General features: G+C 36.7%; 2 protein-coding genes across 2 annotated transcripts in view; both read right to left on the bottom strand.

Moving 5' to 3' along the window:
* The window catches only part of LOC134663259 (potential E3 ubiquitin-protein ligase ariadne-2), a 295209-nt gene that overhangs the window by 270770 nt on the left and 8590 nt on the right, over positions 1–15849 (bottom strand). The window lies entirely within an intron of this gene.
* LOC134663246 (DNA-directed RNA polymerase II subunit RPB1-like) lies at positions 1184–12480 on the bottom strand. Its single transcript, XM_063519647.1, has 7 exons — positions 12400–12480; positions 8842–9111; positions 8459–8765; positions 6641–6932; positions 2535–5950; positions 2285–2452; positions 1184–2191 (listed from the first exon to the last, which is right to left on the bottom strand). The coding sequence occupies exons 1-7, from the start codon at positions 12478–12480 to the stop codon at positions 1416–1418; spliced, it is 5310 nt and encodes a 1769-aa protein (XP_063375717.1). The 3' UTR covers positions 1184–1415.

The raw sequence follows: 15849 nt of genomic DNA on the forward strand, positions 1-15849 counted from the left end.
TAAAAAATGAGGTGGTGGATGGAACTGACTAGAAAAACAAGTCAATGGTGGTCAATGGAAAAGACAATAAATATTAGAGTTCACTAAATAAAACTGCATGTAAGATTAAAAAAGTTTATTACTTAATTAAATAATTATCAGTTCGAATAACAAATTACATATTAAGTAATTGCCTACTTAGGTTGCAAAGAGTAGTATAAAGTGGTATTCAGACATGACTGATCAAATCAGTTAATTTGATCAGGAAAATTCATTCCATAGATAATTACTATGAAAATTGGCATTTATGTGTCCGCACCTGCTGATTCGATCGGAGAATTTCATCAGATTGGCGAAAAATTGTCTCTTCTGGATACCACTTAATATATATTAGGTAGTTATTATTTTCGTTTAATGTAATTGACATTTTAATGTAATGGCCAGTGTTCCGTTTCTGCGTTCACATACTCGCGCTCACTACACCTCGTCATAAGCAACAGCGGGATTAACTGTAAAATTTACTTTTGTACATAGACACAGTCAGAGGGTCTACCGCGAAACACGAAAATATAAATTTCGTTATCTGCGTATCGACCTATCGCTCGAATATGCAAGAATGATAGAGAAGCAGATAACAAAATTTCGTTTCTCGTGTTTCGCGATAGACCCTCAGTTCAGTCAAATAACTCTAGCATAGAAGTTTATCTATCTAATCTAATAATACCTTTAAACGAGCAATTCTTGTTTATTTATTTATTTAAATATATATATATATATATATATATATATATATATTTCAGGGATCTCGAAAACGGCTCTAACGATTTCGATGAAATTTGCTATACGGGGGTTTTTGGGGGCGAAAAATCGATCTAGCTAGGTCTTATCTCTGAGAAAACGCGCATTTTCGAGTTTTTATATGTTTTCCGAGCGAAGCTCGGTCACCCAGATATTTATTTATAATAGTCTGGCAAACACAACTTGTCAGTCAGTAAGAACCAGGAAAATAATACTCATTCCTTTTTTTTGGGTGCTAGTACTAGCGGAAGACAAAGACAAATTCTCTATATGTTTGAAATGAGTCCTGGGCCAAACTATAATACCTACTTACACGTACTGACATACGTAGTAGTTTGTGCCTACGAATTACATGTGTCTATACCTATCTTCTAAACCTTAAACACCTACACCAGCACATTAAATACCTAGTCACCAGAGTTATATGTATTTTTTCCTCAAGTATAAGCACGTTCACTGTCCCCTGTGTGTCCATTGGGAGAGTTTTCTGAACTACCTGGCGAATACGTTGCACTGATCGGGGAATGTGCAGGGCTCGTGTCAATAAAAGACATTGTTAACGAAGTATAATCTATTAATGACGCTGAATAATTAGGCGTCGATGGCGAATAAGATGGAGACGTTGGAGAATATGCAGTTTACGAGGATGTTGAGAAATAAGACGAACTTGTAGGAGAGTAAGATGGGCTGGTTGGAGAATAAGCAGGGTTTGTTGTAGAGTATGTAGGACTTGAAGGAGAATAAGTAGGACTTTTTGGAGAGTAACCGGCACTTGTTGGTGAGTAAACAGGGTTAAAGGGAGAGTAATCAGAGTTTGAAGGAGAGTAGGTGGGGCTTGTAGGAGAATATGCAGGTAATTTTGCTGTTATGCTCGGGCAAAAAGTGGGAGACGAGGGACTATATGCAGGGCTAGTCGGAGAATAACTGGGTGATGAATTGGCGAGAAAGGCAGATGTGTATGCGGGACTTGTTGGAGAATATGAAGGACTTGATGGGGAATAACTAGGTGAAGTCGGTGAGTAGCTCGGATAAGTGATAGAATAAGCCGGGCTTGTAGGAGAATAGCTCGGCGAGTTTGGCGAATAGCTAGGTGTTGACAGAGAATAGAAAGGTGAAGTGGCTGGGTACTCGGGTGACGCTGGGGAGTAGCCTGGCATAGCCGGAAAGTAATTCGGCGATGACGGGGAATATTGTAGGTAATGGGCTGAATCCAAGGTCCGATGAGATGACATAGCTGAATTTAGATGGGTAGACGGAGAGTAACAATTAGATGTCTCAGCGGGAGATGTCAACGCTAAGTATCCACTTGAACCGATTTGGGGTGACCACGCGCTGTAAGCAGGAGATATATTTGAAGTATCTGGCTGGATACTTGGTGAGAAGCACGGGCCTCCGGGTGTCATGTTACTTCCATCTGTGAATACGGATAACATTTAATAATAAAAACCTGATCAGAAACAAATGTTTATAAAGACGTTAAAATACACAATGGCAAAAAAGAACTTACAATATTCTGGCGAGGTCTGAGTAGTCCACGGTGTCGTCGGTGTTGCCATATGTGGCGTTTTTTCGTCAAAATACATAGACCCGACTCCGAAACCTATACCCGATCCAAGACCACCCATGGGTTTAGCACGTTTACATTTCGTGTCGTCTAGTACCAAATCAAAGCAACCTGAAAACGAAAAATCGCTTTAGTGTAAAATTTTGATCTCCCCAATATCATAACATGTCGCCGCAGTTACACCAGATCTTACCTGTGCCTATTCTTGGCAATTGGCCCATGATTATATTTTCAGAGACACCTTTCATAGGATCGACTTCAGCATAACCAGCAGCGTCAAACAAGATGTCCCCCGTTTCTTCAAAGGAACATCTCATGAGAGCACCAGTGTCCTGCCTGTTGATGCCGTGGCGTGTGACAGCCATAAGATGACCTTTAGCCGTCATAACATCGCAAAGCAACGAAAGATGCCGGTAATTCACATATAGACCATAAAACTCCAAGACTGCTTTAATTTCCTTTTCCAAACATTTACGTACAGCCTCAATACCCAGAACTTGGAATACTTCACAAATATCGTTGCTGTATGTCCTAATTGGATCCACTCCTTGTTGCGAGAGAACGTTAAGTAATGAAGTGCCATCGGTTTCTAGTAACCATTCCGAAAGCGCGTTAAATTCACCTTGTTCATTAATAATAACTCTTTTCTTCGCATCAGTCTGAGGTAAGTGCATGTACACTTTCTCAATAGATTCTATACCTCGAAGGGTCATATCAGATAAGATATTGGACTCAATATATCTTAAAAATATATCATCTTCCATTTTATCTGAATTTTCTTCTTCATTATTCTCGGATGTGCTTACGTCGTTATTGATAACTCTTATGCGCAATACATGCTTTTCAGCGTTATCATCGTTGAAGATGCAAATCAAATCACCCCCAAATTCAGCGTTAATTTTTTCTGCGATCTGTTCCATGGTTAGGTTCTTGTCGGTCATTCGCTTACGATCCAATTGAATACGTAAAAGCCAAGGCGATATTTTTGTTGGATCAAAATCTGGCATCTCGTAGTAAGCAGTTACGAATTCTTGGTCTTCGGGAATAACTGTATTCAGAGGATCAGGATTGTAGAAAATGGCAGTGTTCGCAGTTATTTTACGTAGTGTAGTGTGTTCCAGTCTAGAAAGTACGTCTTTAGCTTTGTCAGCATCTCTTGCTGCACCACCAGCTAAGAACACTGTCAGCGAAGGTGCCTTCGGTTTCTTTGAAACATTGATCAGTTCATTAAGCCTTGGCACACCAAGAGTAACGTTTTTAGACGAGACTCCAGCAAAATGAAAAGTATTCAATGTCATCTGTGTAGCAGGCTCTCCAAGAGATAGTGCAGCAAGTGCCCCCACCATCTCTCCGGGGTCAACTTGAGCCTGTTGAAAACGAGTCTCAATTTCTCCAATCAACCAATCAAAAGCCTCACTTGTCAAACGGAGTTCTTCAGCAATTACCTTTGTACAAAGTGTTGATCTTACTAAGCATTGAAACAACAAGGTGGCATTTTCATTCGCTTGTTTTGAAATATTGTCATCTCCAACTACAATAACGCATTTCTTCAAAAGGTCCTTGACTCCTCGAATGACTTTGCTAGGGCTCAGATCGGTCGGCATTTTTTGGTTTATATGGAAGATTTGTTGAACGTTACAAATCATTCTTTTCAAATTGCATGGCAGTACTACTTTAGAATCCCCACTACGGAACATTTGACGCAATATATGTCTGTCCTTATTAAGTTGGTCCCATTCACTTTCAATTTCAGAAATAACATAATCAGATTCCATAACTTCTTTTCGAATATTGTCGTTGAATACGCTTGATAAATATTCTTCGTTTGAAATATCAAACTTGAACTTGCGCTCGAATGCCTTGTTTGAAAGTTTAATGGTAGGTAAGTTCTGTGATTCCACCTTTTCTCCAGCTAAGCCATCTTCGCCATATCTTAGTTGAATTACTTGACCAACAGAGTTACGTACGGTCCCATCATAATGTACCATTATAGATTCCATAGCCTTTATAAGTCGACGCTGTATATAACCTGTATCAGCAGTCTTTACGGCAGTATCAATAAGACCTTCACGGCCGCCCATAGCATGAAAATAGAATTCTGAAGGAGTTAAACCAGCAAGATACGAATTTTCTACAAATCCTCTTGATTCGGGGCCATAATCATCCTTAATGAAGTGTGGTAAGGTTCTTTTCCGGAAGCCAAATGGAATACGTTTGCCTTCAACATTTTGTTGTCCTACACAGGCAATCACTTGCGAAATATTTAGACTCGAACCTTTTGATCCCGATATGACCATAGCTTTGAGGTTATTGTATTCAGTCAGTGATTTCATTGCTGTTCTACCAGTCTTGTCACGTGCGTCATTTAGAATACCGTTAACTTTATTTTCGAAAGATTGTTTCAGCGTATTGCCAGGAGTAGGCTCCAATTCCATATTATGTGCTTTTTGTGTTATCTCTACAACATCATCTTTAGCTCGAACAATAGCTTGTTGAATTTCTCTGTACGTTTTAGGATCAGCAATTGTATCTTCAATACCTATAGAGTGACCTTCAATCAGAAGCCAATTGTCGATGACTGTTTGAATATTGCCGTAAAATTGACCAGCAATTTCATGTCCGAGTTCCAACACGCAAATATGAAGCAGGGAGCCAGCTGAAGCGCCCAGAGACTTTTTGCATAATATTCCCGTAAGTAGTTCTCCATTTTCTACCACTACTTTTGTATCACCAGGCGAAATCCATTTGTCGGTTCCGTTATCTTCGTCAGAATGCATGGCCATCATATTGAGTTTTCCAGGAATTATCAATGTAAATAATTGTTTACCGGACCAAAGTGCTTGTGGTTTTAAAATGCAAGGTTTTGGTATTTTACCATCCCAAATAGGTAAAAACATAACAAGGTTCATTAACTGTTCTTTTGTTAAGAACACGTCTCTCTTGGTCATTTTTCTGACGGCAGTTAGTGTATCTTGTACTATTCCCATGACGGGTTTGTTAGATTGTGCAGTAATTATTTGTCTAGGTGTTATGTGGATATTCTCTACTTCGGCTCTTGTCTCCATTGATTGAGGCACATGCAAGTTCATTTCATCCCCGTCAAAGTCTGCATTATATGGAGAAGTACAACTCAAATTCATCCGGAACGTTGACCATGGCAATACTTTTACCCTGTGCCCCATCATACTCATTTTGTGCAATGTGGGCTGCCTATTGAAGATAACCAAATCGTCGTCTCTCAGATGGCGTTCCACTTTGTATCCAAATTGTAAATGTAAGTCTGATGGTTTGGGATGGAACCGCAAATCTATCCTATCTCCATTGTCACGGACTATGTACTTAGCCCCCGGGTATTGTGACGGGCCACGCCGTACTAATTCTTGCATTTTATCAATGTTGAATGGTGTTACTAACTCCGGGAAAGTCAAATTCTGTGCAATAGATTTTGGTACTCCTACTTGGTCAATACGTAAGTTGGGGTCGGGTGTAATGACAGTACGTGCTGAGAAATCCACACGTTTTCCCATCAAATTTCCTCTTATTCTCCCTTCTTTTCCAGACAAGCGTGCCTTGATAGCTTTCAGTGGTTTTCCAGATTTCTGCATAGCTCTGATAAAAAATACATATTATATTTAAAATTACAAGTGTATTACTTCTTACGGCAATATAAAATCCACAAATCCCGTTATTCTAAGCGCTGTTATATTTTATTACGTGACGGATATTTAAACATGTCCAGCTTCTTTTTGAGGCCACAATTTATTTTGAGGCCACAATTTACCCGTCAGATTTCACTACACAATTGGAATTCAATATCGTTTAGAGGAAGTCCGTCAAATAGGTAACTTGTGAGACGCTGCCGTCGGAAAGTCCCATTGGGCACGAAGTTACTGATTACTAACGATGAGGTAATTAATGTGTGACTAAGTGTAGTAGGTAATTTTAAATATGTATGTATTTATTTTGTAAAGATAATACTATTTATTTATTATGTGGGTTACAAACAAAATGCGTGTATTTGTCATACTGTACAGAGCACGTACCATGAGTCACTGACAGTGTCAAAACTGACATTTACGCTATCGACAACGTAATTTACTTTCTATACATCTCGTTTGCACTAATATGCGAGATGCGAGTACGAGCGAGATGTATAGAAAGCAAATTACGTTCTCGACGGCGTTTATGTCAGTGACAAACTGATGGTAGCCGTACAGGTAGGTACCTATGTCAGTTGACTTCATTTATCTTGATATACGTATCTACGTATATGTCACAACGTAGTTAATATAAACTTACTTTGGCATCCAAGGTTTATCATTATCCACTAAAGTCGCTACATGGAATTGCAATATCTTTATATTGTTAGTTATAATATGAGTTGCTGCTCCATTTTGTTGATTTTTCATCAGCTCATTGTTTGATTTTATTATATCTGCCAATTTGTGTGTCACATCGTCCTGGTTCTTAGCTGTTCCAAACATTACCACTGCTGGCCGCACTGAGAGTGGCGGGACGGGTAATACAGTGACTATCATCCAATCAGGTCTTGCATATTTAGGATCCATGCCCAAAATGAAGGCCTCCTCATCTAAATAAAAATATATAATTGGGTACTTTCCTCTACTTAATAGTTATTTGTACAACAAGAGATCAAAGTTTGATATTTCTTCGAGTGCTTATTTTGAGTCCCGTGCAAGCGAAAGATTCTATAATAGATGCACGAGCGTAGCGAGTGAATCTAATTTAGAATCTTGAGCGTAGTAAGGGACTCAAAAGCGCACGAGATGTAAATAACTTTGATCTCGTGTAGTACACAACATTTTTCACCTGAGCAGTGAGAACATACCTATTAGACAACTTGAAAAATGTAATCCTTCTTCATCACTTAATACCTGCACTCATGTTTTCTTAAGATATACAAACAATTAAGTTTAATTACACAAAAACAAAACGTAATAATAAATTTCAGTAAAATAATATGGAAATAACAAACATCAACTGACACTTCAATCGACAACTTTTTTTTGTAAAAAAATTCTTTTGTAAGAAACGGTCCGAATTGCGGATACGTAACTATTTGTCAACTATGATAGAAATTCTTAAAAGTAAAATAATTAATTTTGCGTGATGATCTGTATTTTTGGAGTTCATTATTTTAATTGTACAATAAAATACCTAAAATATAGTATTTTATCAGTTTTTATCAAATCTTAAACTTTATTTTTATTAATTAATTATTAAGAATTCATACTCGTACGTGGTTTGGAACGATGCGGTTTGAAGTTTTTCGGGGGTCTATTATAAACCGTGAATATACCGTTGAATGTCGTTTTAATTTTTTTTGTCTGTTTCTTTTTGCTAACAGTGTGAAAGGGACAGAGATAATAGAACCCAAGTATTTCGAACTTGTATTAGACCCCGCATGTTGAAATGACATTTGACTATAAAGGTCACTTGAATGTCATTTTGTCTCACTCAGTGAGCAAAATCGCATTTTGCTCACTGTTTTTAAGAATCAAAGTACCCTTGTTCGAGCTGCTGAGGTGAAAAATAAATTATTTCACACCGTGCACGAAATAAAGTACCAGATAATTATTAGAAAAACATAGATAGCAGTTATCTTTAAATACTATTTCTATTTAATCAATTCAATTGAAATATAAAAAGTAGGTGAGTTGACTGTGACGTCACTACACACGTTTTCATATAAATTCCATATTAGAAAATCGTTTTGACAGTTCTAAAAAAGAAGCTGATTTGACTAGTAGGAAAGTAGCCAATTCTAGATGCTTTATATCAGCAAGAAAATACAGTCGGCAGAGTCATAATAATTATAGTTAAGCGCCCTCCTGCTCTCTTGTATGCAGTATTATGCAAGAATTAACCTTGCCGACTGTATCTTAAGACACTTTTAAATGTAGGTATACTAGGTATATTGATATTCGATCAAAGCAAACTTTAGAAGTATAACTTTGAGAATTAAATTATATTTCTGCCGTTCTCAAGATTCCTTTGCAGTCTTTGCACCCTCCAAAAACTATCGGTTCAATAAATACCTAACTATTGCTGATATTCTTATCGAGTAGTGGAGTTAGAGGAAATGAAAAATCACACCTGTAATATGTTTAAGAATTTCCAATGCTCTTTCAGCAGTTATCGTTGTCTTTTTTTCCTGTGTGTCTTCATTGACATGTTTCCATTCCGCTAAGATGTCCAAGCCAACCCGTTTTATAGCGGGCTGGTAGTGGCCACAACCTCCATGACCAGGCACATTCTTAGTTTCCTCTTCCACCTTCTCAATATCAATAATTTCACCACCCTCACAAATATTTTTTCCCTTGCACAAGTCATACACCAAAGTCAATCTCTTACGAGATTGCCCTTTTGTTTTCATTACAGCTTCTTTAATTTTCGGGTTTGACTAAAAATCATAAGCAGAACTTAAGTACCTACTTATTATGATTATTTATTTTTATTTTTAAAAGTATTCTTCTTACCGGATTCACTAGGAGCTTGGAGCAATAGAAACAAACACATCGTAATATTTTAATAGTTTTCGTTATGAAACCAATGTGATAAACTGGTTTAACTAGATCAATGTGCCCAAAGTGCCCAGGACATTCTGCCATGTTTCCGGCACATGTTTGGCACCTGGAATATCTGTCAATCACGCCCTGCCTCGGGTCCATTAGTCCACCTAGCTTGGGCTTGCCATCCTCCGTAGTTACACAGAAGCGTATACCACCTTCTGTGACTGACATACGTCGCTGAAAAAATAACAAATCATAAAAATATTCGGTTATTGATTTCAACGCAAATATTATAATTTGTATAATCTAATCTATCTATCTATCTAATACCTTTAAATGAGCAATTCTTGTTTATTTATTTATCCGGGGATCTCGGAAACGGCTCTAACGATTTCGATGAAATTTGGTATATGGGGGTTTTCGGGGGCGAAATATCGATCTAGCTAGCTCTTTATCTCTGGGAAAACGCTCATTTTTGAGTTTGAGTTATTTTTTCCGAGCAAAGCTCGGTCTCCCAGATATTACACTTTATAATTTATATACCGTTTGGTAACCAACTCTGTATACCGTCAAAAACCTAGAATTCGGCTCAAAGAGTAAAGTAAGTATATTAGATTCGGCTACAGTCTCTGGCCGGTAAGAAGTCAAGTTTGACACTTATGGATTATTGACCCTTATATACAGGGGCGTATTTTGAAATTTGGCGCCCCGGGCCAATACGTTTCGCCGCCCCAGAAGTCAAGGAAGAAAAACAAAATGCAATCCGCTATGCCGCCCCATGCCGCCCCTGAGGGTTGGCGCCCTGGGCCATGGCTCGGATGGCCCTAGGGTAAATACGCCCCTGCTTATATATATGAAACTAATGCTATCAGTAAAAAATGTACATCTTAGCTTCGTAAATACATAAAAGGGTCAATTCATAGCTGTCAGAATTGACTTCTCAACTTACACGGACTATTAGTAGCGTTTACTAATAATTTTGTATTTTTTGAATTTTAAGTCGGTTCGATTTCCGGGCGAGACAAGCTAATTTAAAAATCTTTGAATGCTGTTTTGTTTCTTTAAAAAAATAAAAGAATGTTTCCTTTGAGTAAAATGACCTAACCATTCAAGAGGTTTAGGTTTTAAGGCACTTTCCCTCCAGGGCCCATTTATTATTTCCACACTATACCTACTTACAACTTTATAGTTATTAAATTCGAATTATTTGAAATTTTTACATAAAATATTTATTACATTAGGTACTTACTCGTACATCTATTAAAAAATGTATTTTACTTTACCTTAAATAATACTTATGCTATGAAATTCTGGTTTACCACAGCAGCGGTGTATTTGGCTAAGTTGGCTATCATACTGTTACAATTAATACAATTTACAATTACAAGCTACTAAGTACTACTCGTAACTATTAGTGATGTGTGGCTGGAAATTTTCTTATCCCGGAAATATTTCCAAATCAAAGGAACATTACAGGGTAAAATTTTAACTAGTAACTTTAAATATGGGACCACTGCCGAAATCACGATAAAAAATTTGGCTGTTTCATAAATATTAAACGTGATTTTATAAACTGTTCTTATAGTTGAAGTGTCCACGTAGGCAGACAAACAATTTACCATATTTTATAGTTTTATTATAATTACAACCGCATATCTTTTAAAATATTTGCATGATATTTGCACTCCGCTTTGAAAATAGGTAGTCTAGAAAATAATGAGCATACAGTAATGATTCAAACAATGTGAAGTGACGTACCTATTTGGGAAAACCATAAAAAATAAGACAAATTTAACCAATAGATTCATTTATTACAGTTTACGTACAACATAATACATATGACTGCTTAATAAATAATAATACACTAAAATGTACCTTCAAAAAAATTAATATCCATTTTTTTTAATCTTGTCAGTTTACATCCACAACATTAATAACAAATAAATAAATAAATAAATCTTTGAGATTTAGGTATTTTATTTGGACAGGAAACTACTGCATAACCCGATTTGCTTACAAATATATAATCATATGCCATTAAAAATTAAAAGGGATATTTGGAATAGATATCAGAAGTACCTATCAGAACATCAGTCTGTATATGTATGTCCTGTTAGACAACGCCAACAAAGGCGCCTCTTTAGGGAGCGTTCAAGTACTACGTAACGCAATTTTTGGACATTTTTGACCCCCGTTCCCCCCCATGTAACGCGCCGTAACGTTTTTCTGTACCCCCCTCCCCCTAGTAAAACGTTACGTAACCACCAAGTGGCCATTTTTAGGGTTCCGTAGCCAAATGGCAAAAAACGGAACCCTTATAGATTCGTCATGTCTGTCTGTCTGTCCGTCTGTCCGTCCGTATGTCACAGCCACTTTTTTCCGAAACTATAAGAACTATACTGTTGAAACTTGGTAAGTAGATGTATTCTGTGAACCGCATTAAGATTTTCACACAAAAATAGAAAAAATAAAGTTTTTTTGGGGGTTCCCCATACTTAGAACTGAAACTCAAACATTTTTTTTCATCAACCCCATACGTGTGGGATATCTATGGATAGGTCTTCAAAAATGATATTGAGGTTTCTAATATCATTTTTTTCTAAACTGAATAGTTTGCGCGAGAGACACTTCCAAAACGGTAAAATGTGTGTTCCCCCCCCCCCTGTAACTTCTAAAATAAGAGAATGATAAAACTAAAAAAATATATGATGCACATTACCATGCAAACTTCCACCGAAAATTGGTTTGAACAAGATCTAGTAAGTAGTTTTTTTTTAATACGTCATAAATCCCCTAAATACGGAACCCTTCATGGGCGAGTCCGACTCGCACTTGGCCTTTTTACCTAAAGGCCACAATTATGTGGCGTAAAGTACCGTAAAGTGGCGAATAGTTCTGAAGGGTAAAAAAACAATGTCACGTAACGCGTAGTTCAAACCCCCCTCCCTCCCCTGTAACGCATCGTAACGTTTTACAAGTTCCCCCCCCCAAATTCGTTACGTAATATTGAACGCTCCCTTAGTTACCACTTAACTTATCGTACCTAAGTATCGGATAATCCGATAACGCGGCCTGTAATGTTAAAAACATGTTAAAGAATACAAATGGTCTCATTTTATTCTTTTGTCATTCAATATTTGTTACAGAAATTGTATAGGTTTATTTGTTTAATTCTATTTATAATTCTTTCATTTTATGACAAATAGTACCAAAGTTTATAAAAAAATACATTTCTCAATATTGCCTTAAATTGTGCAATACTTCATAGCAAATCATGAACACCTATTCTATTATGCAGAAAACGCTACATAATAATAGGTTTTGAAGAATGTATATAATTCATTATTAAACAACTGTAACGTATGTATTTAAATTTATAGAAAGTAGCCCAAAACTTTTCCCGCTATAAGGAAAATGCAGTTAAAAACTATAAAACGATGACATCTTGTATTAATTTTCAATTACAACACATGCGTAAACTAAAAAAAAATCGTCACCATTTGTATTCTTAAAAACACAACTTACAATTTCATCCGGTGAAATAATACCGAATTGTACTTTCCGTACTTGGCGCACAGGCGCTACGGAGTCATTTGTAGTAGCCATTTTGCTTTGAGGCACGCCACGCTCGGCTCAGAGGTATTTATACCCTAGGCCTGAAATGTTGCTATGTTAGATGTTCAGTTTTCCTTAATTCCTTGTTAAAAAAGTGTTGCCTGGGTAATAAACAAAAGTATCGATAGATTAAAATGTATAAAGGTCAAGCAAATCTTGTCAGTAAAAAAAGGCACGAATTTCAAATTTTCTATGGGACGATATACTCATCATTTCTTGTGGGTGCTAGTACTAGTGTAAGACAAAGATAGATTCTTTCTGTCTGTGTTTGACATGAGACAGTCCTTTGACTAACTATACAGGATGTCCCAAGAAGTAGTGATATACTGAAGCTGGGAGGTAGAGGACCTAGAGGGCTATCTAAATCACCCCCATGTATGTTCCGCGATTTTTCGTATTTTCGGAGTTATGATTTTTTTTAAATTTCACCTATCGCCGAGTACGATGAGATTTTTATTTATGGTGACGTGAATTATTGCGGTAGACGCTTGATTTTTTTTGTGTGCTAAGCTGATAGATAGGCCAATTCAGTATGGTAACATTTACTATCGTTAGATCTCTGAATGGAATTAAAAAAAAATTTAATGCCAAGAAAGATAAAATTACCCAGTATGTTTTATTTTTCTAAGCGCCCTTGAAGTTGTGAACATACTGGGTAATTTTATCTTTCTTGGCATTATTTTTTTTTTAATTCCATTCAAAGATCTAACGATAGTAAATGTTACCATACTGAATTGGCCTATCTATCAGCGTAGCACACAAAAAAAATCAAGCATCTACCGCAATAATTCACATCACCATAAATAAAAATCTCATCGTACTCGGCGATAGGTGAAAAATTAAAAAAAAAATCATAACTCCGAAAATACGAAAAATCGCGGAACATACATGGGGGTGATTCAGATAGCCCTCTAGGTCCTCTACCTCCCAGCTTCAGTATATCACTACTTCTTGGGACACCCTGTATAAAAATACAAAACAAATTAAACATAATTATTTTATGAATTTATGGCTTGGAGGATATAATCAAACGGAGACGCCATGTCTGTAATTTTCTGTACAAAACAGTCTGCCGATTTCTGCGGGGGAGGGGAACGTCAAATGTATGCGTAACGTAAAAATAGCCATGTCAGATAAACGTCAGTCCATACATTGTGTATGACCGTTGGCCGCCTATTTTCGACAGAGGGGAAAGCCTGTTAATGGCTACTCCGTTTAGTTGTATCCTCCAAGATTTATGGTATGAAAAGTGGTATCCAATACCTTTAAACGAGCAATTCTTGTTTATTTATTTATTTAAGTATATGTATTTATTTACATATATATGTATACTTGGTCAACTAGATCTTGACAGTAGAAAAAGGCGGCAAATTTGAAAAAAGTAGGCGCGAAGGGATATCGTCCCATAGAAAATTTGAATTTCGCGCCTTTTTTAGGGTTCCGTAGCCAAATGGCAAAAAACGGAACCCTTATAGATTCGTCATGTCTGTCCGTCTGTCCGTCTGTCCGTCTGTCTGTCCGTCCGTATGTCACAGCCACTTTTCTCCGAAACTATAAGAACTATACTGTTGAAACTTGGTAAGTAGATGTATTCTGTGAACCGCATTAAGATTTTCACACAAAAATAGAAAAAAAACAATAAATTTTTGGGGTTCCCCATACTTCGAACTGAAACTCAAAATTTTTTTTTCATCAAACCCATACGTGTGGGGTATCTATGGATAGGTCTTCAAAAATGATATTGAGGTTTCTAATATCATTTTTTTCTAAACTGAATAGTTTGCGCGAGAGACACTTCCAAAGTGGTAAAATGTGTGTCCCCCCCCCCTGTAACTTCTAAAATAAGAGAATGATAAAACTAAAAAAAATATATGATGTACATTACCATGTAAACTTCCACCGAAAATTGGTTTGAACGAGATCTAGCAAGTAGTTTTTTTTTAATACGTCATAAATCGCCTAAATACGGAACCCTTCATGGGCGAGTCCGACTCGCATTTGGCCGCTTTTTATTTACTGACAAGATTTGGTTGACCAGCTATATATATTTCGGGGAACTCGGAAATGGCATTAACGATTTCGATGAAATTTGCTATATGGGGGTTTTCGGGGGCGATAAATCGATTTAGCTAGGTCTTATCTCTGGGAAAACGCGCATTTTTGAGTTTTTATATGTTTTCCGAGCAAAGCTCGGTCTCCCAGATATTCAATAATAATTAGAGTCCGACCAGTGAGTCGTGTCACAAAAAACGCGGGAATTTCAGTACAAACCGCACCTGGCAATAAAATTACTATGAAATTAAATGACAGCTTGAAACTGACAGCTTATTTGATAGGAAAAAAAGTTGCCATATATATTTTTTTTAAATAACTTGTGTGGTCGGAATCTACAGTACGTAGCGGCCATGAACCTATAATATTACGGACGGAGTTTCGCTTACAACACAACTGTGATTCCAACATCCACCAGTTTCATAGTATTTACGCGTGACACACACACATTGACTGCCCACATCCACCAGTTTGCCGTCAGACGAATCGAAACGTCATTGAAGTAAACATGTCGAAGAAAAATATAAAATATGCCGGCATGCGTAGTTAAATCCTGCTAGAATTGTACCGATCGAAAGAAAAAAAGTCACGGAATAACTTTTCATACTTAAGATTATCAATTAGTACGTAAAATCACGATAATTTGTTGTTTATAAATTATCAAACTGCAAAACAGGAGTGTGACCAGTAACATGAATAGGGTAATTTCCCGAAAGTAGGGTAATTGATACCCTTCTTATTAAATCATTATGTATTAAGAGATCATTTAGGTAAATGGTTAAATTATTGATTGTGCATTTCAAACTAGGTCGGTATGGTAATTTCCCGATACTAAGGAGATTAGACGCTTACATGCATGTTTGATAGTTAACGTTTGTTTGTTATGTATTATAATTTTTTTGTTGAAGAAAACCAGATATGTATGTTTCAAGTTAAATGTATAAATTTAAAAAACATGACGAACTGATTTCATTACGATGCTAAATATCATTAGGTATTGAAAATAATGTTTGCACAAAGTAATTGTGCAATATTGCACATTTTCAAGACCTATAAAATCAGATACGTACACACCTTTTTTATTGTCTAACGTAAAACTGTCCTAATTTTTTTATTTGAAAACAAGGACGATATTAAAAATAATTGTTTCACCATTAGGGGAGAATTTGTGTTACATGGTAACACTCGTCTACACGCACACATTCAAACCGTCCGCCATTGCAATGTCACAGTTTGTCTTAGGTGACAGTCCGTCCGTAATATTCTAGGTCCATGGTAGCGGCCCCCTTTTTTAAATATATTACGTTA

Source organism: Cydia amplana, chromosome 4, assembly GCF_948474715.1.
Source record: "Cydia amplana chromosome 4, ilCydAmpl1.1, whole genome shotgun sequence".
Classification (NCBI taxonomy): domain Eukaryota; kingdom Metazoa; phylum Arthropoda; class Insecta; order Lepidoptera; family Tortricidae; genus Cydia; species Cydia amplana.